This window comes from Danio rerio, chromosome 10 (assembly GCF_052040795.2).
Source record: "Danio rerio strain M-AB ecotype USA chromosome 10, GRCz13ab, whole genome shotgun sequence".
Classification (NCBI taxonomy): domain Eukaryota; kingdom Metazoa; phylum Chordata; class Actinopteri; order Cypriniformes; family Danionidae; genus Danio; species Danio rerio.
In genome coordinates, this window is record NC_141030.1 from 31,711,730 (window position 1) to 31,734,596 (window position 22,867).

The following is a 22,867-nucleotide window of genomic DNA, read 5'->3' on the forward strand; positions in this document are numbered from 1 at the left end:
GCCACCCAGATCGTTCATCAAAGTCCGTTTACACCACATTTCTGTCACTCTCAAAGAAAACTGGTTCTTGTCTAAAAGTGTTCATTATCACTCGAAATTGGTGCAAAAAGGAGGAGCCAATGGGGTGGATGCGAAAGCTGAAGCAAATTTTTAGGTGTTTTTATGCCTTCATGAAACATCCCAACATCCCCACCCAAAAAACACAGGAAAAACATGAAGTTGACTCTTTTTATTCCTAAAACAGAAGCAGTGCCACCCAATGCTGGTGCGGCATTCATATATAATTATTTATATATTGCAGTTTTTCGTTTTTGTGTCTAAATGTGTGGTATAAAATACAATATACGACAATGTACCTCTTTATTTTTAAACACAGTGAACTTCATTGCTGTACAAGTCCCGTGCAGCTAAAGCTTAGCTGTAATTTTGTCCACGCGCAAAGGCGCGGACTGAAACCCCCTATCCAGTCTCCTCTGTACATCGTGACAATACAAATAATCTGTGTCTCCCTTACAAAAAATAATACTCTAAAAGCAACCTACCGCAACTTTATTTTATTCATCTTTTTAGTGGGTTTTTTTCCGTTTGATGGTTCGTTTTTGTAATTAAGACGATTACATATATTTTTGACCAATTGCTTTAAAGCAGGAAGGCGATACAAACCTTCTAGAACTTTTATATATAAAAGAGGTTAAGAAATCAGACAAATTATACATTTAAAAACTTACAATAAATAAGACAGATGCAGGCATTTCATTTGGATATAATCCCATCCAAAAGAAACAGGGAATTAGAGGTCTTAAAACCAAGAATTCATTCTCATTTAAAGAGCATCAAAAGTCCCTTTCCATCAGATTCTATACAGATAACTCCTCCCTACACGTTGATTAAAGAACTGGCCGAATCCGTGCTAACCGAGGAACCGCGCGCTACCATTGCTTGTAGCATCCGTTGAACCTGGGATGTCGAACACCAGCAGTCAGCACTTCCATCTTCCTTCTTTGGCCTCTGCATTCTCCTTCAAGGCCTCTCGTTGTCTTCGAGTGAGTGTTATGAACACCAGACGCCTGATCCTCCTCCACAGTGCTGGGTCTGAGGTGTAGTGACTGCCTACCCAGATCGTATCTCGCGCACTTATAAAGTCCAGCACTGTAGTTTTCCGTTGGATTGTTTTTAGATCCGCCTTTTCTTCTTCACTCTCCTCGTTTCTGTTCCCTGATAAGGTCCTGCTCTCAGTTCTGCTCAGTGAGTGTTACAACATGGTCATGATGAAGTTGTACATTTGATTGAGCACCACAAAATGGATGGGCAGGCAAGAGCGGCGGTCCTGGGTCGCAGGGTCACAGGTCAGCCAGGAAAGGGCATTGTACTGCTCCAACACAAATCTACAAAAGAGAAACAGTTAAATATTAATGCTTATTAATCTGGAAGGTGTAATGTACACGTATTCAAACTACAGTACTACAGTATTAATCTATTGATAAACGTGGGGAGCTTAATGCTAAAATCCTCTAATCTGCTGTCTTAATGTGGGAATAAAATGTGATTAAGCGTTATATACCACTCCTCTCATCCAATAATTGTAAGCTTTTTCTGTTGTTGTTATTTTTCAATAGCTCCCATTTCTTTCAAATTCTGTCTTAATTGGTACAGATTCAGGGTTTCTGCAGGTTTCAACAAGTCAAATTTAAGACTTTAAGTCCATTTTGAATGAAGTTTTAGACTTATACAGCGCTAAACACTAAGGATTTTTTCTAATGGCTCGTTTGTTCTTGCTTTTCCTAATGTCATTTGATACAAGTTATTTCTAGCCAAATATTTTAATTTGTCATATACTTTTTCAACGTAATGTTCCTTTTTTTAAATGACAAAGTAAACATTTTTTAAAGTATATTTATTATAGACACAATTACATCAAAGATCAAAAATATATATTTGTTGGCTTTTTGTCCAAATTAATTGAGTATAACTCCTAATTGTGTAATTGTTTATATATATGTATATAGTTGAAGTCAGAATTATTAGAGCCCCTGTTCATTTTTTCCCCATTTTCTCTTTAACGGAGAGAAGATTTCTTCAATGCATTTCTAAACATAATAGTTTTAATAACTCATTTCTAATAACTGATTTATTTTATTTTTGCCATGATGACAGTAAATATTTTACCTGATATTTTTATGACACTTCTATAGAGCTTAAAGTGACATTTAAAGGCTTAACTAGGTAAATTAGGCTAAACAGGCAGGTTAGGGTAATTAGGCAAGTTATTGTTTAACAATGGTTTGTTCTGTAGACTATCGAAAAAAAATGAGCCTAAAGGGGGTTAATAATTTTGCTTTTAAAAGGGTGTTTAAAAAATTATTAACTGCTTTTATTCTACCCAAAATAAAACAAATAAGACTCTCCAGAAGAAAAAAATTATCAGACATGCTGTGAAAATTTCCTTGCTCTGTTGAACATCATTTGGGAAATATTTAAAAAAGAAAAAATTCAAAGGGGGCTAATAATTCTGACTTCAACTGTGTGTGTGTGTGTATATATATATATATATATATATATATATATATATATATATATATATATATATATATATATATATATATTGGTGATTGGATGGTTGTTGGACTAATTGGGTAGCTTTACTTGGACAGAGGAAAATTAAGACCTTTTAAAAATGTTTTAAAACCTACAACATAATATTTCAGTGGATTTAAGACTCTTTAAGGCCTAAAATTTTGCTTTTGAATTTGACTTTTGAATTTGACTTTTTAAGAACCCGCGGATACCCTGTGATTGAAATCTCTTTATTCTGCTGTATCACTTCCGGTCAAAATAAACATGAACAAATGCTTATGTCTCATGTAATTGCACAATCACTGTTTTAACATTGGACAGATATCAATAAAATAGCTTCAAAATCTCATGTACAATAAACATTATGTCCACACACAGGTCATTTGTTTGCACAAGAATTAAACTAAAAAGGACATCTCTAAAAATTCAGAAAATTTACACTTATTTATCTATAAAAACAATTTCTTAACGGGATCTGATGCTCTTAAATAAATCTCAATTATCTAATGTATATTTAAATAAATGTCATAAACAGTTGTGAAAGCAACTGTATAAATAATTTTAATTCGACAATGAATTGTAGAAAATTACAATTAGGTTACATTATACTTTAGTTTGAAAACTACTTTTTCACATGCATACAGTTTATTTCAAGTTAATCCAACACAAATTGAATTTAACAGTTTGTGCTCTATAAAGTGTAGCTTTTAATATTACAGTAATGTGCAAGTAATCATAGTTTAAAGAATTAGCCTAGATATATAATATTGTCCCAAATAAAAAACGAAATATCGCTACATTTAAAGGCACATATGGTAAACCACTGGTTAGGAAAAAAGAAAACAAGAAATTGCACTTTTTTCAACTTTCTGCACAAAAATGTACTTCACTGTGATTTCAAAACAGTTACAGTGCTCAGTATATTTAAGTACACCCCTCACAAATCTATCTTTTGAACTTATATTTTTAATAGGAAGCTTTAAAATATTATATTTGTGCATGTACATTAGATTAGTCAGTACTGAAGCCAAATCTGGAGCTTATCTAACAAAATAACTTAAAATAACGGTTCAAAACCAGTACAGCCAAATTTATGTTATAGAAAAATATTAAATACACATTTAACAAGGTGGAAAAATCAAGAGAAGCAAAAAAAAAAAAAAACATTTAGCTGAAATTTTGTAGGTTGTAATTTTTTTGCAATATTGTGCTTGAATTCAATTGTATTATCTTTCAAATTCTAAATGTTTGTTGACTAAAATATTATTTTAATAAATGTATCTGTTTAATAAAACTTTTTTTTTGTTTAAATGCACCAAAATACATTGCCTATATTCACTGAGAAATGGATAAACATATTCATTTCCAAAATGGGGTGTACATACTTACTTCTGAGTAAAATCACATCCTTATTAAATCCTATAACACAGACCAGAAATCAACTAGCAGAATATGGCTTCTTCAACACTTACCTGAGAACATCAGAGGTCTGATTGGAGTCCAGAGGGTGAGAGTGTTTGCTGTGCAAAAGTTCATCCGATTGCACTGAAGACACATGGAGGTGTAGAGAGGCCTGGGAGAAAGGCGAGAAGAAATGTTCAGTTGACAGACTCCATTAATCTACGCCCACCCAAAACAAGCTACAAAGCCGAGCGTTTCCTCTCATTGTCAAGGCCTGTTATGAATTAAATTGACACGCCCATGAACAAGTAAACACAAGACGCCAAAAACGTTCATACCCCCGTTTACAATTTCCTTTATTAGGGAACATTTCGCTCCCGACTTCTTAATTGTGTACAAGAGTCAGCCATAAGCGAGCAGCTGCTTATCAAATCAAATGCTTTGCCTTAATAATTCATGTCAACACATTTTGTGAGCTCAATTCCCTCCATATATATCAGCCTGTTTTCTCTCCTCCTCTTCTATAAACACACACCAACAGCAGTCTGGCCCAATCCCTGCTTACTGAATTATTAAAAATCCCCCATTGCAGGATTCTCTATAAATGCTGCATGAGGAGGAATCAGAAGGTCATGTGACCTGAACAAAGCATGACAGGTAGATGGGTGCAGTATCACAAGGAGGCGATCCTCTGCCTTCTCAAGTCAAGAAGAGCATTAGCATTGTGGCTCCAAAATTGTTAAGCAAATTACTTTGCATATAGCTCACACAAAAAACTATCGTAAACTACAACTCTAAAGATTTAATAACATCAAGAAAGCCTACACATCTACAACACACATAAACAAAATCATTGGAGTCCCTTTCAGAACACGTTTCCAGCTGTTTAATGATAGAAACCCCATTGATCATGATCAGAATCCAAATTGAAACAGCTTGCACGTTTACAGCAGCTCAATACAAAGCTGAGCACATTAATAAAGGATTGTATGTGATGTGCTAGAATAGATGTTAAATATAGTAATTCCTACAGTGGACTGGCCTTGATGCCAGTTAAAAATGATGTTTTGCAGGTTTTAGTGTTTGCTTACAAAAATGAATCCTGTTTTGCTAAACATATGAGATGAAATCCAAAGAATGTCTGCAAGGAGTAGTTTGTTACCTTTAAGAAAAGGGGACACTGGTTCTGTGCCTGAGGACACGCGGACCAGAACCAGTCAGGCAGTGGACCTGCTTTTGCTGTGGACACAAAATAGCCCAGAGCTAATGGCTGCTGGAGGATATTGGGAGCTTCTTCGTGAGACTCCATGCGGTCTGTACTTTGACCCTGAAAAAAAGATAAAAGATAAAGCAATGAGTTTCAAACAAAAATAAAAAGCTATTACCAACTGTCAGAGCCATAATTTGAACAATTATTATTTATAAATGGAGTGCTCAAACATGTATTAGTTTGTGTGCACATTTGTTGATCTTTCCTCCTATTTGTTTGTGATGGTTTGCTCTGCTTATTGTAGGACATTTAAATTATTAATTATTATTATAATAAAAAGTGAAATTAAAAAAGATGAAGAAACAGTTTTCTGGCGTTATATGTTTAAGGCTGATCTGTACGTCAAGCACACGCGTATGCTCCAGCGCAACCTATACGCGGCTACATAGCCCTCCCCCTGGCTGACACGACGCTGACATGCACCTCTCAAAAAATGTAACTACACGTTACAACACATAGCACAAGCTCTATGAATGGCCGGCTTGGCTGAGCTGTCAAGTGTGGGCGGGGGTGAGAGCCATGTGAACCCATTTGGAGTGAGTTTTTACAAGTGTTGATTCCTGTGAAGGGACTCCAGATGGACACTGTTGTTTTGTGTTTACCTTATGATTAAAGTTGTTGCACGTTTGCAGGTTCCTGCCCCAGAATGAGCAAGTGTTAGCCACTTGTACATTAAGGTAGCATTTAGACAATCAAAACACCAGCGAAGAAACTCAACACAGAGGAACAAAAAACCTACTGCCAGTTAGCGTTTTGGAAGTGTTATTGCAGAGCAACACAAACGCAAAAGTAAAAAATGCACTTTAGCCTTTAGCCGTTTATTCTGCAAGAGCATCCAGTAATCCTTTGAAACTTGAATGAAATCCAAAAAATTATTTGCCCGACTGATTCTGAAGATGAACGATTTACACTAACAATTGCTCAAGAGTAACTTAATTCTAACAAATCATTTTAACATTAGAAGCCTAATAATCAAAGTTAGTGTCATTTAAATGGAAAGCTTCTCATGAGGAAAATAAGCTGATGTTCGCATATTATTAGTCACAAACGAACTGGCTTCTGTTACCTTGCTCCCGTCTCCTCCATGCGGGTACTGGGATCCGGGTGAGTGGACTGGTGATGTGGTGGGTGAGGCAGGGAGGATGTTTATGATATCTGGATCAACCAGGTCATTCTCCTGCTCCAGTAAGTCAAAGATGCCTCCCATTGGATCCGATCCATCTGAAGATGAGACAAGGATTTAGAGTCATTTATTTAGTGTTGTATTTACTTGCAATATTTAATGAGGTAGTTTATGATGCACGCCCTCTCAGTAAGTCCAAAATACAGTAAAATAAAGGGTCTCCCTCACCATTGCCAGGATTGAAGGCAATGTCAATGTTCTCATGTGTGTAGTTGGAGCTGTTGACTTGCACAAAGGCAGAGGTGGGGAACACCAGGATGTGTGTGCAAGACGTGTCCTGCGGCGTACTCAGCTGAGACGTCTGCATGTTTAGAGTTGTACTGCGACCAAACACCGAGCCTGTTGACACTGAGTCTGAAAAAGAAACAAGAGAGATTTTAAATATATATATATATATATATATATATATATATATATATATATATATATATATATATATATATATATATATATATATATATATAAAAACATTCAGCCAGGCCAAAAGACACATGAGTAGTCATGGGCATAAGCACCGTTTCAAGCGATTCATTGTTCATTAAATCAGGGTTTGATTAAAATTATATTAAAATGCTCAACATGTTTTTTTTCACTGCACAGGCATCCTTGTATACGCAGCTGCCCCTCTGAAACCTCTGTGAGTGATGGGCAAAATCCATCAGATGCAATACATCTTGATACCATGACAGAATGAAAAGCTTTCGTCAAATAAAGCCATCGATCTTCAGTATCATCACACCAGCACGAGAATCAATAAGAGTGTGGAAAAGTGTTTTATTGGATCGACACACACACACACGCACACACAGGAGTGTATATCAGATTGGGACAGCAGACACATGCGTTATGACACACTGAGGCCATCATTCACAGAAAAAAGACTCATGACTACAGCAGTGTGGGGATATATTTTAAGCTGTAATTTTTAGTATTCTGCTTTATTATTTGGATTTTAATAACAATTTTGATGTGTTTGGGAAACCTGTTTGGTAACAGGTAGATTTGTCACGGTTATTTTTGGTACTACCTATGGGGCAGAAGTTAACTATGTACACCATTAACAGTAATGAATAAAAGCATAGCCATAAAAATTAGGATAGAACATGTACACCATACGGAGAGAAACAGGAAGTGTGATTCTACCTGGCATGATGACAAATGAGCCCTGGGGTTCCATGGCAACCAGGCAGGCGCTAAGAATGCTGGGAGTGTCAGATGCTGAGATCCCGCACAGCTTACAGTTCTCCTTCAGCCTCCGAGACACCGACTGCAGATTCCGTCTGCTCAGTAAAATACTCCAGTCTGAGAAAGAGGAAGAGAAAAACCATAAATTCATTCCCTGCGGGCAAAACTCCCCATGTTTGCACTGCAGTGTTAATAAATCTTGTGAATTTAAATATGCATTATAAAACTGATTCATTCTGGTCCAGGATGCTGATAGGTGTGTTGGCTGGAAGGACGCCACTTAATGAATTCTTAATAAAACTACATCTTAATTTTATAAACATTAATAAATCCAAGCAGCAACCACTATAAAAGAGGAATTAGCAACTCAAAGCCAAGCTGTATTGTGTATAATGTAAAAGCGTTTAAACAGCCATTACCTCGCAACTCTCCATGCCCTATCCGTCCAAGCCGGCCAATCACAACTCTCCATGGCAACGATGTCATTTGAACCAAACCTAAACACCACTCCCAAAGCTTCTGTAGACCCATCTTCCGTGCAGATCCCTTTTTCCTTCTTGCTCTGAGACCACAAAAAACACAAAGTTTTACACGTTTACTTGTCACAAATATAGTTGTAATAACGGTTGTAAACCTGACACTTTTCCTGAAGTGTGTGGAGTGAATAATTAATCCTAGTTAATGTCTGAAAATGCAGAAAGTTGTAATTCACCTGTTGGGTACATCTACGCTGATGATACAAGTTTCCAGCAGCTCTCCGTACAGGTCCGTGCAAGTTGCCAACAGCCACCTTTGATCATGCGACAGGCAGTAGCCAACAAAAAGGACGTTATACTTCTGAGACGCCTCTCCGAAAGTCTCACCCAGCTCCGTTTGCTTGTCTTTCGTTGGGGCCAGGATAAATGGTGGCGTGTACAATCGCAGACACTCTGGTCTCTGTGTCAAGAAAGTCAAATGTTAAAGAAAAATAAGGTGAGAGAACTCAAGAACAGCAAAGGCCAGAGTACAAATGTGAAAGGCTAATGTGGAGCCATCAGACTAATGGTGGTCATACCCGGGCACATGCCAACATAACCTTTTCCTCTCTTATGGAATCAATAAACCCCACCGAGTAGTCACAGCTCTTTTGTGAGTGGGGAAGGAAGTGGGGTGGGAGAAACAGCGTTAGTGAGCGGAGCGAGAAAATTGGATTCTACAAATAGCTCGGTGAAGAAAGGAGAGCAAGTGGAGCTTTCGGATTCCTCTGCCAAAACATGCAAGCCGGATCCCATTAGGGAGGTCTCACAGAGCTGCCCAAGCAGATAATAGAAAGAGAACTGTTGGGTTGTGCGAGTCCCCTTTGGTTTTGTTCCAGGACAGGGAGGTCAGTGTAACAGTCTCCACATGTCACCGAGTTCTCATACAGCACTGAGAGCCGTTAAAGAGTCTGAATGGGTTGCAGGTACAAGAGCTCTAAGAAGGGGTCAGAAGCATGGGCTTCTGGGAGCCTCAAATCGGAGAGTTCATTTTGACACTGTTGGCACTTGGGACTGGCCCTTTAACATGGCAGACTGACAGACTGCAAATATCACAAAATGTAGGACAATGTCTAAATTATTCGTTTTCTTTGCTTCTAAAATTCTCACTCACATCTGGGTTCCTGAGCGAGGTGTCAAGGGCGAGGCCTGGGCCGAAACCCGTCAATGACTTCACATTGGTGGAGGTTGGGAGGGGTCTTCTGCACTGGGTGAATACGGAGAAGGCCAGAGACTTGAGGTGCTGGGCGTAAAGGTGTCTTTCTTCACTCCTCACAGGCTGGAGCAGATACTGACAGGGGACGATCTAAAAACACAAAAAAACATTTATACAGCTGTCTTTATAAACTTCAAAACACACTTGGAGGTAATGGGAGACATCAAGTCACACTAAAACAGTGGTTCTCTGCCTTTCCCACTGTCACTTCTATGCCCAACACTATGATTACTTTGTCAATTTTGTTATTCAAGTAATTTTGCTCCCCCAGTTGAGAACCACTCTGCTAGACTTGATTTCATTCACAGTACACTAAAACATCAAAACTGAAATATTACATCATGTTATAAGATCTACAACAGGTTGTTTTCATATGACGTCATTGACGATGCGCGAAATTCAAATGGAGGGTAGGAAGTGGTTCTTCTACATAGGAATCGCTATCAGAATATTTCTGTTTTATGTTGTTTATAATTGTTTAAATTGGGCCAAAATATGAAATGCGAACACCTTTAGACTTTCAAAAGTTTTAGCTCATAAAGGGGGGAAAGTTCAAGAAACTGGCTAAAAAACTGGAAGAAAAGGCGGCATGTAATCAACATTTATTCAATACATCCATGTGTACAAACTTTTTTTAAACACTATATGCAGGCCTAGCTATGTGTATAAATATGTTAATGTGCTAAATAAAAATCATATGCAAACAAGCAACATACGAAATCCAGAATACAAATAATGTACCCTGCCATGTAATCGCTGCAAGGAAATCTCTGTCTTGTTTTGCAATAATCCAAGTCTTTGCTGGAGTTTGGCAGAATAAACAACCGTAAGGTGAACATTGAGATTTGCAGCAGCGGTGGATGTTGATGAAAAGTTCATCGAAAGAACAAAAAAGAAATGCAAACCTCACAACAAAACTTGACAGTAATTACTGTGGAGCACATTTCCCCTGTACAAAAATAAACAATAATGGAGACTATGCGAAACACTTTTGTATGCTTTCATCTGTTATTTTGTGATATCTGAAAGATATCAGCATGGGGAAAAGTATAGTTATTTATACTAAACATGTTTTTTAACCACATAGTTAAGTGTATAATGTGTACAACTCTTTGTGAACATTAGTAAACTGATAAACTGTAATTAATACTGTAACATTAGTGTAAACTGTTGTCATGGTGTATAATTATAGTGTAGAAAGCTGAAGCATATTGAATGAGGTTGATTACTACAGTTGTGTTGTACCACAATATATTAATAGAATTATTATGACAGTTTAATTCAAGAAATTATCTGTAGTATGCTTACAAAGACTACAGTAATTACTACAGTATTTTTCATGTAACGTAATTATACAGTATGTACCGCATCAATGACAGGCAAATATATTTTAGTTCAGTAGAAAACCCGTCCCTTTTCATGATATAAGGATCATGCCCAACATATGTGTATATTTTCTATTTATATCTCCTTTGAAATATGGTATAAATCACAAAAATATGGAAAAAAAACCTATAGAGGATGTTTGGCATCAAGTAAAATGAATATCTACCTGTACAAAGACAGAGTTGCGGATATGAGTTGGAAGGGCCTGGAGCATCTCCAGGTAGCAGCGAAGGAGTCCCAGAGTCCACTTGCTTGATTGTGATGTCCCTGGCTCCGCCTCCTCATATGAGAATGGGTCCACGATATAGATCATGATTGCAGGTGGGTATGTGATGGCATGAGAATCCCCGTCTGTAGGAACTCCAACCTTTTCTCTCTCCATAGTGCTGAAGAATGTGTGAAAAAAATTGCTGTTAGCACAAAACCTGATAAAACTGAGGATCTTAACACTCTTACATGTTACATCACAACTTAACAGGATACATAATGGTACTATTGAGACAGGAAAAGGCAACAAATACATTGTGTACCTCTCTGGTGGTTCAGATGGCCCCTGAGTCTGGCTGTTGATGGCTGAATTGTCTCCAGAGAGGCTCGAGTTCTGGGTGACAGCCTGCTGGCCCAGAGCCCCAGACTGGGAGCTGTTACCTTGGACTCCCATGCTTCCAAAGGGAGGGAACGAGCTGGGCTTGGCAGACTGAATGCTGCTGCCCTGTGGGCCTGAGGAGGAGGAGGAGGGAGTGTTATTGGTGCTGCCTGGCAGGCCTGAGCCACTGTTGCTGGCAGCACTGTTGTTGTTGTTGTTCAGGGCGGAGCCTCCAGAGGCCATTGAGGTTTGAGAGTTGGAGGAGGCGGAGCCTGAGGATTGTGAAGATGACGATTGGGTGGAAGAAGGGACAGGGGTTGGCTGAATAAGGAGAGAGCTGTCCAATGGCTGTGTAGCGAGGTATGGAGCTGAAGAAAAAGCAGACAAGAAAAAGATTAGTGGGACAAATAATGCTTGATATGTATCCATGGTATCCAGGATGACTGAGAGAGAGAGGGGGAGAGAGAGAAGAGTGAGATAGGTCTTACCGAGGTCATGCCTGCAGACTTGGGCAAACAGTTTGAGTTTGGCAAATGCATCACTGCTGCCACTAGCTGCTTTCAGGAACCAATCATTGACCGGCTGTTCTGAGAGCTTCTTGGCAGCAGCTCCACCCACCCTAACAATGCCATCAGCATGCACTTTGGAGATTGGTCGATGTTGACCCAGCTTACAAGACTGTTAGGCATAAACAGAAATGGACCATTTAGAAAGCAGCTCGGGTGAGACAGGTAATGTTAAAATGGCACAGAGGAAACAAAGACACAATTATGGACCATCTATTTTGGAATACCAATTTAATAGTCCTTTATAGTGAGTCCATATTTTGAGTGTACGCTTGATAACTATAGATAATAAATGCATATTATACTCTGTTTGTCAAGATAAATTTAGACAATTTTTTTAATTGTACTAAAAAACATCCCACATGTGGGATGTATTTATAGTGTTTATAAAAAGGTAGGCGTAAAGATACCAGCGCCTTTAGTTTGTTTTGGTTGTTGGCTGTTTGTTATACTTGACCACAAACTAATGAATTAGAAATCTTACACATTTACATATTTAATTTTTTTCTGCATGAATTAGTCTGACAGCGTGAGAGAGAATTTCCTGTGACAGGGCTCGAAATTGCGACCGTTTTGGTCGCACATGCGCCCGAAAATTAATCTATGCGACCTCATAATATATTTGGGCGCATTAGTGCGACTGCAGATAATGGTTGTAGTGCGACCTGTTTTGATTTTTTGTAAAAACGTGCTGAATCGCTCTTCCCTGCCGCTATATTGGTTCATATTAGCTGTCAATCACTCAAGGTATTGCGCTGTCAGATGACAGGGAAGGAGCTTTTATGACCACGGGAAATGCAAACGGCTGAAGAGTAAAAACTTAAAGCACACAGGTTTGCAAACTCCACCTAAAGTTGAGGCGCAGATGAAAGCGATCATGACACGTCACGTGGTGAATAATGATCCGCCAGCTGAGATCAATCGAGTAGGCGCTTCTTGGAGAAGGTGCCCGAATCTCCATGCGTCGCATTCACTGCGTGTTCAGCGCAAATGTCTGCTAAAAGTCAAATCTAATACTGTACATATCATCGCCAAAGAAGCTCGCCTTTACTAAGTTTACACTGAAACTGCGGCTCATAACAAAGAGCGGTATTGCCTGCTCATAAATTGGGTCGGCTGACTCGCCTGCTTTTCCACTAACACAGAAAAATGAAAATCAGCTCAGACTGAACCTTTAAATTGACACAAACTGAAACCAAAACTTTTAAAGAGTGATAGAAGTGAGACTTTACATACTTTCTTTTGTCTATTCTTTTTTGAGGTGTATATTATTTTTTATTTATTTACTGATGACTGTTTTGCAGCTTTCATCATTGAATTGAATGATTTATTATAATCTTTTGTTTGTTTTGTAGCAGAAATATTATTTATTAAATTGACATGCATATAAAAACAGCAGTACAAAATCAATATTTCTTACTGCAATGCTTCATTTTTGTTTGATGCAAACTATACAATTATTTTTCATAAAGTAACAGACTTTTTATAGCAGATTACCTACATTCATGCACATTCAAGGCAGTATCATAATGAGAAATGGAATTCATTGTTACTATTATTGTCATTTTTTATCATCATTAATATTCTATGGCCTAATTATTAGACATTCATTTTGGAATTATTGCACACAAATATCAATGTCTTCGCAGCATTAGTTAGATTCTGTTTCTGGTTTTTGTCAGTCCTATTAATGTTGTTTTAAAATACAATAAATCCCTTAAACAGCAATTTGCAGCGGTGCTCATTCAGTTTTGGTGGGTGCTCCTAATTTTTTTCTGGTGCTCCTAAATTTTTTTTGGTGCTCCTAAATATTTGAAGTTGGGAGCACCGGTGCTACCAAGTAAAAAAGTTAATTTCGAGCCCTGTGTGAGCATTAAAGTAATGATTGATGAACGAACTCTCTCACCTCATAGACCGCTGTCAACTCTCTAAAGAAACTCTTGGCTCCAGTGAGGAGAGAATCGCTGTCCGGGCAGAGGACCAGATATCCTACATCTCTCTGAGAGCCAAAGGGATCCAGTAGTAGCTTCTCCCAATACGGCAGGCCAAAGGGAGATAGCACCACAAAGTCATACTCGTACCCAACCAGGAAGGTAGGAATGGGCAGAGGCTCCGGAGACTCGTCAGTGCCTGGAAAGGAACAGAGTGAGAGGTGAGTGGCGTCAAGGATCCCCTGGCATCAATTTTAAAGTCTACTAACAACCTTGTCATGAACATTTCCCCTCCAAAAATTGTGATGGCATTTTTAGTGTTTTGAGTGGCTTGTTACTCACCGTAAGAACCTCTTCCAGCCATTTTGTGAAACTGCTGCCATGTGAGAGGCCCCTGAACTCCCCAGGAGCGAACAGTCCTCTTCTTCTGAATAGCATCCTGAAGAACAGGCTGGAGAGAGAGAAGAACTCTCAACACGTCCTGAGAGCACAGCGCACTCACGTCCACCGCTAGAGAGAGAGACAGAGAATGAGTGAGCAAGCAAAATAAAGAATAGATACTTTCACCATCAGATAAAACAAGCAGAACTTAGCAATGTTTACCCAAAAGAAAGTGTAACAAAAATTAAGCAGGGTCAATTTTGACCAAAGGCCGACATGGCTTCTTTTCTGTAATAGTGTAAATATCTTCCACCTTATTTGATCAAGACTGTAATAATCAGCCTAACGAATGTGTTAGTTTGTATTGTAAACAGAAACTGTGTGTGAACAAACATGCTCTAATCTCTCACCGCTACGTTTGGCCCAATGATGCAAACACGTGCTCTTCACTAACACCTCGTCCACTTTCCCACCGGACATGTTGTCCATGAACTGCCGCCCGTGTTCTAGAGCCAGGTAACAGTCATTGTGGAAGTCCCTCTCCTCTACACGCACGCATGGTGGTACAGTGGTGCCCCCTGGCCCTTGGGAAGACAGTCCCTCAGGGTCCAGTGCCAGGATCGGAGAGAAGGGATTAGTGCACTGATCCTGCAGGAGAGAGATAAGCTCGTCCGGGACTCGATCCTTGCCTCCACCCCCTGTCTTCTCTAGTGAAATGCACCGTAAAGCCTCAAAGCGCTTCTCCGCCTCCTGGCTCACATCCGAACCCCGTCCGATGATATCCAGCTCGTCTTCCAGGAAAAGGCCAGAGCCATTACCGTAACGCCGATTGACTACAGCACTGAAGCCGCATCCGCAGGGGTACTGGGCCTCCATGTTTGGATCGTTGATGTAGATGCCCACATCGGCACCTTTGATGTTCATGTTGCATACACAGATGCAGCAGCTGTCGAAGTTGCAGTCCTTAAACAGGTTCATGACAGACTCCGACAGGATGAGGTTGACGTATAGGCTGTGGGCTTCAGGGATGGAGGGAACCGTCGCAGGCTCTACAGAGTTGAGCGGCCTGCAGGTTGAAGGCGTTGAAGCCGGCGAGTACAGATCCGAGTTCTCATATTTGAGTGAACCTTGCACACTGGCTGGGCCTCTGGGCGTCCGAGGTGTCCGTGGGGTACGTGGGGTGGGAGCGGAGAAACGTGGCGTGGCAGGAGACGGGAGGATGCTCGTGCCACTGTTGCTGGGTGGGGCACTGTTAGACAAGAATGGCGTATGGGTTTGAGGGGTGTACGTCTGGATATAATCTTGCTCCATGGCATTGTTTTCACTGAAGAAAGCAAAACAGACAAGAGACGTTAATTGGGACATTAAGTCAAGCCATTCAACAAATGAGCAACATTTAAAAAGCCTTTTGTCAATCCTATTGTCACTAACATAACTGATTAGTAGATCTAACACAGTGAATGGATATTAGAAGCCGCAGTACTGTACTTGTATCCTAAGAAGACCTCCAGGGGGAGGGAGGGAGAAACTATTTTTAGACAGACAGTCCAACAGGCAGCTGTGCAAGAAATGAAAGCACAGCTTGTGCCACATGGACCATGCGTGTATGTGTGTGTGTGTGTGTGTGTGTGTGAGAGAATGCCGAGTGTGGCTCCCGGTGGCCTTTAAAAACAGGCAGGCGTTTGAAGGTCCCCCATTTGAAGACATGGCCCTCTCCCCCAGCTGCTGTGGATTATAAAAGAAGCCTAACCAGCTCATAAAAGGCTTTTGGACTGACTAAAACAAACGTGGACTTTACAACCAGACTTATCGCCTTGTCATTGACTATTCACAACACCCTCCCTATTCTCTCGATTTTACCTAATTCCTAGCAACATCAAATATTTTGTCCCAGAACACAGTGTTCTTTTTCTTTCTAAAACTAATGAATGACAAGAACTTTATTAAATCATTTTTTTCAAGGTGGAGTATAGTGTGACAATGCATTTCAGCAGCGCAACTCAAGCCCAACTTTAGCCTTGTGCAATAAAAGCCAGTAGCTGAAGTTTACCCAGACACAGGAGCATCACATCACGTGAAAAAGCAATCCAGATGACAAGATTATGAATAACACAGCGAGAATAACAATCAAATGTGGCCACCAGAGCAAACACCAGCTATTCAAATAAACCAGTCCATGAGAAACACAGCATGACTTAAGTGTGGACACTGAAGAAGCTCTGAGATAAGCACCTCTAAATAGAAGAAAATAAAAGGACAGCGGCAGCAGATGGATTTGACAGGCTAATTATCAGTGTGTTAACACCTGTTCCTCGCTTTCATTCTCTATAAGAACAAGGGCTGTGTGGGTGTAACTGACTGCACAGAATATTAGATCATACTTTCAGTTCTCACTGAAAAAATGTCTGGGTCAAAAATTCTAGCAGGATTAGATGACCTTTAATATAACAGCTTATTTTTTTCTGCATGATAACCATTTTGCAAGCAATTTTTTTCAGATTGCTGGCTATATTATATTAGTTATTTGGCAGGGGTTTAGTGAATTTGTGTGTTACCCTAAATATAAAACTCACCCATCCTTGCTGAAAATGGTCATAGCAGGTACAGAATTAAGTAGCTCCAGTTTTCCCACTGTCCAGCTGGGCCTGTAAACACACTCATCAGGCAGTTTGATAGGGGGCAGGCACTGACTGGGCAATGACTTCAGCGGGGCAAACATTGAACACCCCACAAATGGCTGACACAACTCAGGCTTGTACACAAATGAGAAGTCCTAAAAAAAAGATAAAGAAACAAACATTTAATTTGCTAGAGATTAAGCCCATTCTCAGCATATAAACTGACAAATGCACACAATGAAATATCAACTCAATGCCTACAGATCATAGAAAAAATTATGCTTTTGCGAGTTTTTATTTAAAACGAGGACAACTTGTTGAATTTCACAAATTTAGGACATGTATAATGTAGCATCTCACCTTGATTTCAGAAGGTTTGGGGCTGCAGAAGCTCTCCTCTACCTCAATTTTAAATGGGCCACCCAGAGCAGTGGGGCCATCCAGAGCGTTGAGGCCAGAGCCAGGCTCCATACAGCCGTCTTTACTGCCCATGTTCATGGGGGAGTAACCCATGAAGTGCTGCTCTAAAGACGGAGGCGTAGGGAACATCTGGTGAAGATCGGCTGTGCCTGAGGGAGGGACAAGCAAAGAAAAAGATGACATGTTAGTAAAAAGGACAGAGGAATGATGCATGGCAGTATATCCATAAGTATTTGTGTTTAATACTGAAAAAATATATTGATAAAATAAGTGATGTGTTACATATAAAAACGTTATCCCTGTAGAATACTAACATGCAGTTCTTACTCAAAGAAATATGTGCATGATGTCTGTTTCACTGCATGCAACTTAAAAGTTGTCAGAGTGGCCAGCAGGGAGCAGTATACAGAGTCTGAATGATGAAGCAAAACCTGTGTATTTATAGAAACCGAGACTGTGCTCACTTATACAAGAGACAGGGTCCAATGTGGCTGGCTTTGTCTCCTTGCTGCCAAACTTCTCATCTGCTCCATTTACAGCTCTCCGCGCTCCAGGCTATGGAGAAACACACAAATTAGCCAAAAAATCAGGACTACGATTTCATTCAAATTGCAGCAATTTCTGGAAGAAAATAAATTTCCATTACAACATGGCCTTATTTTCCAATAGCAAAGCAATTGTAATATTTAACAGTAATTATTTTGATTGCATATTGATAATATTTCAATTTCTAATTATGTATGGAAATCAACTCCAAGGCCTTGCGTCAGATTGCGTGAAAAAAAAAATCTGCTGGTTTGGCAAATCTTCACAGTGACGCAACTCTTTACAGGCTAAAAATCAACGGGAAAACAGATTGACAGTTTGATACTGACCGTTTGTTCGTCCTCATCTGAGTTGAAGAGGTTGTCTAGGTCTTTGATGGAGACTGCCAGGTCTGAATCATGTATGAGGCTGGTGGAAGCAGCACGGTTATGGGCTGCAGCCCGCTGAGCATCTGAGAGAGAGAGAAAGAAAAAGGAAGAGTGAGGGAGAGTTTAACGCACAGGCCCATTCTCCAGCTTTATCTAGCGTAACCACAGCTTGGACTTGAGACCACATCAGGACAAGCCCTTTCCCTCCCTCAGCGAACACATTTAACCTTTATGGGCAACAATACACTAAACTGACCCAGGCTGTCAACTGGGAAACTATTTCAAATAAAATAAATGGACTCAGGGTTTGAGAAGGGTTCATGAGAGAGTCACTGGAGTGTAACAGGACAATTCTTACCATCAGATGCAGCATTGCCATCTTCTCCCTATAAGAAACCAAAACAAAACAGGAAATGTTAAAAAAAAAGCAATATATAATAGAGATGCACAAAGATTTGTGAGATTAGACAAGCAGAGTATGTTTTGACACACATCAATAGTGAATGAGCTTGGAAAAAACAGAATACATTTACAATAAAAATACAACTTACTCTTAGACACTTTTAACATTTCACAAAACACAATCACATTATGAGTTTATTCACTAGGGTTTAAAAAAAAACATAACTCAGTCAAAATGTGTCAGAAAAAAATCATATTGATAATGTCAAGATAACTTTAAATGAAAGCTACAGTATGTAATTGATTACAATCAAACAAAAATGATTCTGAGCTAGGCGGTAAAATCGGTATTGATTGTCAATATTAATAAAATAAAAAAAAGATTCGGTATGTAGTTTGGGTATGAAGGCTATAGTTTTATTAAAATGTTGCTTCTGAGTGTGCCCTGGAAGCAGTGCTAATAAGCTTAGGGTGTCAGTTTGTCATTTCCAAAGGAGGCATGACTTGCTCAACGCATATATGGGAGCGATGCGCCCTTGTGAACTGCATGCATTTTTTACAAGCACCTAGTTGAAAACATCTGAGATTTTCAGGATGTCACAAGCGCAGTGCGATTCATGCAAGTAGAACTAACCAACCTGCATCACACTTTGTATGGAATATACACATTTCAGTAATAACGACAGATTAATTCCCTCAGACAAACATAGCACACCCTAACACTGCAGCATTTTTTACTTTTCTCCATAAACTAGCATGGGAGCTGCAGAAATGATTGTCTGTTTGTCATTATATGAAAAAACGGTTGATGGTCACCTAGTTACAAGAGACGCCAGGAGAGCACAAGCGCAAAGTCCTTTGTAAATAATCAAAAAAATCCACGCTCTTGTCACTTTAGGTCAGAATAACAACATGCGTGAAAATGAGAGCCGTATAGCAGCAGTGAGGAGATTTGATTATCATAATTTGTGTTATTGACAGAGTTTGAGGTTTACTGTATCTTTATTATTCACACCTTAAAGTTTGCTTTGATTGATCAGTATTTACTCTTTACCATTGCACACACTTTGTAACATTTTATTTATTGAGTTTAAGAGTCTCTTTGACACTTATGTTATTATCATGAAGAGATATTTTGGTTAAATATTTTTGGTTTTGACTATTAAAAGTATTTGCTTTAGTAATGTTGGTAAATTAAAATAAAGTGGTTAAATAAAAAAGTCATAATATCCCTAAATGTAGTGTTAAATAAAATCAATAATTATTGATATGAAAACTCATATCTTGACTGTATCGCCCAGCCCTAGAACAATGGTTAAATAAACACTACCTAAATACACTGACAAGCGACTACTTCAGATTAGCTTTTTGTTAAGCCAAAAATAATTGTGTTTGCATCAATGTTGATGTTTAATCATATTTTCACTTGAATAAAACCACTCAAGGGAGGGAGAGAGTGCAGAAGCATATTTATACTTTGCCACTAAATTACATCTTCCACACACTGCATAATAAACAACACCGTAATAGAAGATAACAGCACAAGCTAACAGGACTGCAGTTTTCCCCCTCGAAACCCAGCCCGGACCCTTAACCTGCCCCCGATGCAACCTGCACATCCCAGAGCCACCATTACAATGCAAGCGGCACGCTATGCGGAGATTCATTACGGCGTGCATAATTTCATTACGCTGCAGGCCGTCTCTCTGCATAAAGAGTGTAATCTGTTCCTCCGTACACACACTTCACATCCTAATGACCAACTCTGTAATAAACGCCTGTACATGCAAATCACTCCGCCCCGTAATCGATAGCAGAACCCTGGGGTGGAGTACATGAGTTAAGGATGCAATTTTCTATGTAGACTATGTATTTTACAACAAAGGAAAGCCGCTGTGTGTGTTTATATGCAACGCAGACACATATGTGCACTGTAGGATATGAGATTGTGTTGTACCATATGGCCCACATAACTTAAACCTTTTCTGCGACTGTTAAAAGTGGCTGAAAGGTTACCAAAATACACAAATGACGTGTAATTCTTGGAGTGTGCACCAAAAAAAGCTCTTGAAAAATGGAGGAACTCAGTACAGAAGGACAAAGCTGATTTTTGTTCAGCCTCCGCAGCTGCCACAAACGAGGCTAAAAGTATGTGTGAAAATCCAACAGGAATGGGAGAGACTGTCTTCGCCCCCTCTATTCAAGCTCTCTCCTCCACGTTTGAGGGTGTCAGATTCAGATCTCAGATGGGAATCTCCCATGAGCTGAAGACAGCAGACATGATGCCAGCATATTACATGCTACACTGCCAAAGGAGAATCTGCGGCATCTCAAATTCCTTCTCACAAGGAGTAGAAGCCCATGTTAAATGGCATGCCTTCACAACCACTTTGCTTCCGGAACTTTGAATGCCCAAATGAAACTGAAACTGGCTTGTAAAAAGTGAAAGGAACCTTTAGATTTACACTATCGTTTAAAGGTTTGAGGTAGGACTGCACGATATTGGAAATTTCTGATATTGTGATATTTTATTTTTCTTCTATATATATTACGATATAAAATCAATTTTGGCAGATGACTTGAATAGCTTTATTTGGAATGAAATCATTTGATTTTAATAATCTTGTAGAGGAGTAAATTAAAGAAATTGCAAGCGTAAAAAATAAGATGGAGCAGAGTTTAAAAAAGGTCAGATATTCAGGTACAGTAAAATGATTTAATATTATCATGATATTTTGCTCTCGATGATAGACCACAATATCAGCAATATACCACAAGAAAACCATCCACAATATATCTGATATTTGTAAATAAAGAGGGAAAAATGCATCAAAAAGTTTTAAGATGTATTTCTTTCATTAACAGCATATATATTTTGTAGAACACAATATTAATATGTGTTCGATCCGCAATTACGAGAAGCGCCACCTCATGTACTGCTGCGTAAGTGATAAACTGTAGCAGTGCATGGCTGATGAATTAATTCAGATCTTTTGTATCTTTAGATAAATATCAATACTTGGCTACATCGATAATGTATTGTGGGTTATCACAATAAATCAGCATATCGATATTGCATTGTGCCCATATTATTGAATATATATGTAATGTAAAATGTTTTCATGCTGAAACGATATTATGTGCAGCCCTAGTTTGAGGACAGTAACATTGAAAGATTTTAACCCTTTCTTCAGAAAGCATGCATTAAATAGAAAAGTATGGGTAAGAGGGGAATAGTTAAGAATATTGTAGTTGAAGCCATCAAACTGACATCAACCTTGATGTATAATCGTTCACCTATAAAAAAAAAAAAATAAAACATTTTGAGCTAGCCAAGTAAACATTGCAAATTTGAATTGATTTTAAATGGACTAAAACGGTTGTTTACAACACTTTTAACTATACTAATATAGCAAACAGTTTATATAAGGTTTCACAAAATTGGTGTTTTACTTTATTTTTCCCCAAAGTTAAAAAAGAAATCCTATGATAGCTAAAATCTTACCAATGTCAAACTTAATGGTCACTTTTAGACTAGATGGTTAACTTTAGCAAAAAGTTGTGCTTACCTTGTGTTTCTTTCCTGGTTCTCTCTCTAATCCAGCTTTGTCTTTCTTATCCGAGAACGTGAACTTGACATCTCCGTCGACAAAGGCATAGGGGTCGACCTCTGGCTCGTGGTCGCCGTCTGTGATGGCTGCAGCCAGGTGCTGGTTCTGTCGCTGCAGGTACATCTGGATCCGCTCATCTGAGACCTTAAGCAGTCTTTTGGAGGCTGCCATTGACCTGGGTAGGACAACAAAAAAATAATAATTTATATGGGCAAACTTTGACTAAACTACACTTGCAACCATACTGCCCAGACATCAATATATCACACAGGCCAATCAAGTAGGCCACATTTGGGATTAAAGATAAAATAACTGGACATATTAACGACAACAAAAACTATATTAGCTGAATATGGATTTTTTTTTGTTATATTTCACAAGCTTCAAGATAACTTAATAATTGTAGTCGTATTATCCCCATGTGTCTATTTTTTTTTAAACACCAATATTCCATGATTACATAATCTATTATCATAATTATCATGATTTTGCAGACAAAAATAAAGATGAAGATCAATTAAGAAATTAAATAAAGTATATATGGCTTTGGTATCCAGATATTAGTTGGACACCTCCAAAACCTTGATATTCGAGGTCTCTGCTAGTCTATTGTGCCTTTGGTATTCAAACATCCCTGCTGTTGGTTGAATGGTATGTACCAGCCACTGTCCTCTTAACAGATCAGACCACTGAGACTCTGATCAAGGG

General features: G+C 38.9%; 1 protein-coding gene across 4 annotated transcripts in view; it reads right to left on the reverse strand.

Moving 5' to 3' along the window:
- Nucleotides 1-214: 214 nt before the first annotated feature.
- The window catches only part of med13a (mediator complex subunit 13a), an 89,133-nt gene continuing 66,480 nt past the window's right edge, over nucleotides 215-22,867 (reverse strand). For 3 of the 4 annotated variants that reach the window (XM_087268696.1, XM_087268697.1, NM_001281468.2), the window contains 21 exon segments: nucleotides 22,118-22,334; nucleotides 18,505-18,532; nucleotides 18,108-18,229; nucleotides 17,697-17,787; nucleotides 17,173-17,381; nucleotides 16,768-16,967; nucleotides 14,605-15,518; nucleotides 14,156-14,323; nucleotides 13,789-14,012; nucleotides 11,805-11,994; nucleotides 11,261-11,684; nucleotides 10,897-11,116; nucleotides 9,243-9,434; nucleotides 8,326-8,549; nucleotides 8,033-8,175; nucleotides 7,572-7,730; nucleotides 6,597-6,782; nucleotides 6,312-6,466; nucleotides 5,138-5,302; nucleotides 4,047-4,147; nucleotides 215-1,385 (listed from right to left, as the gene is read on the reverse strand). In XM_087268696.1, coding sequence (XP_087124822.1) covers nucleotides 1,253-1,385; nucleotides 4,047-4,147; nucleotides 5,138-5,302; nucleotides 6,312-6,466; nucleotides 6,597-6,782; nucleotides 7,572-7,730; nucleotides 8,033-8,175; nucleotides 8,326-8,549; nucleotides 9,243-9,434; nucleotides 10,897-11,116; nucleotides 11,261-11,684; nucleotides 11,805-11,994; nucleotides 13,789-14,012; nucleotides 14,156-14,323; nucleotides 14,605-15,518; nucleotides 16,768-16,967; nucleotides 17,173-17,381; nucleotides 17,697-17,787; nucleotides 18,108-18,229; nucleotides 18,505-18,532; nucleotides 22,118-22,334 — 4,465 coding nt within the window. In that variant the 3' untranslated portion in view covers nucleotides 215-1,252. 4 annotated transcript variants of the gene reach the window in all.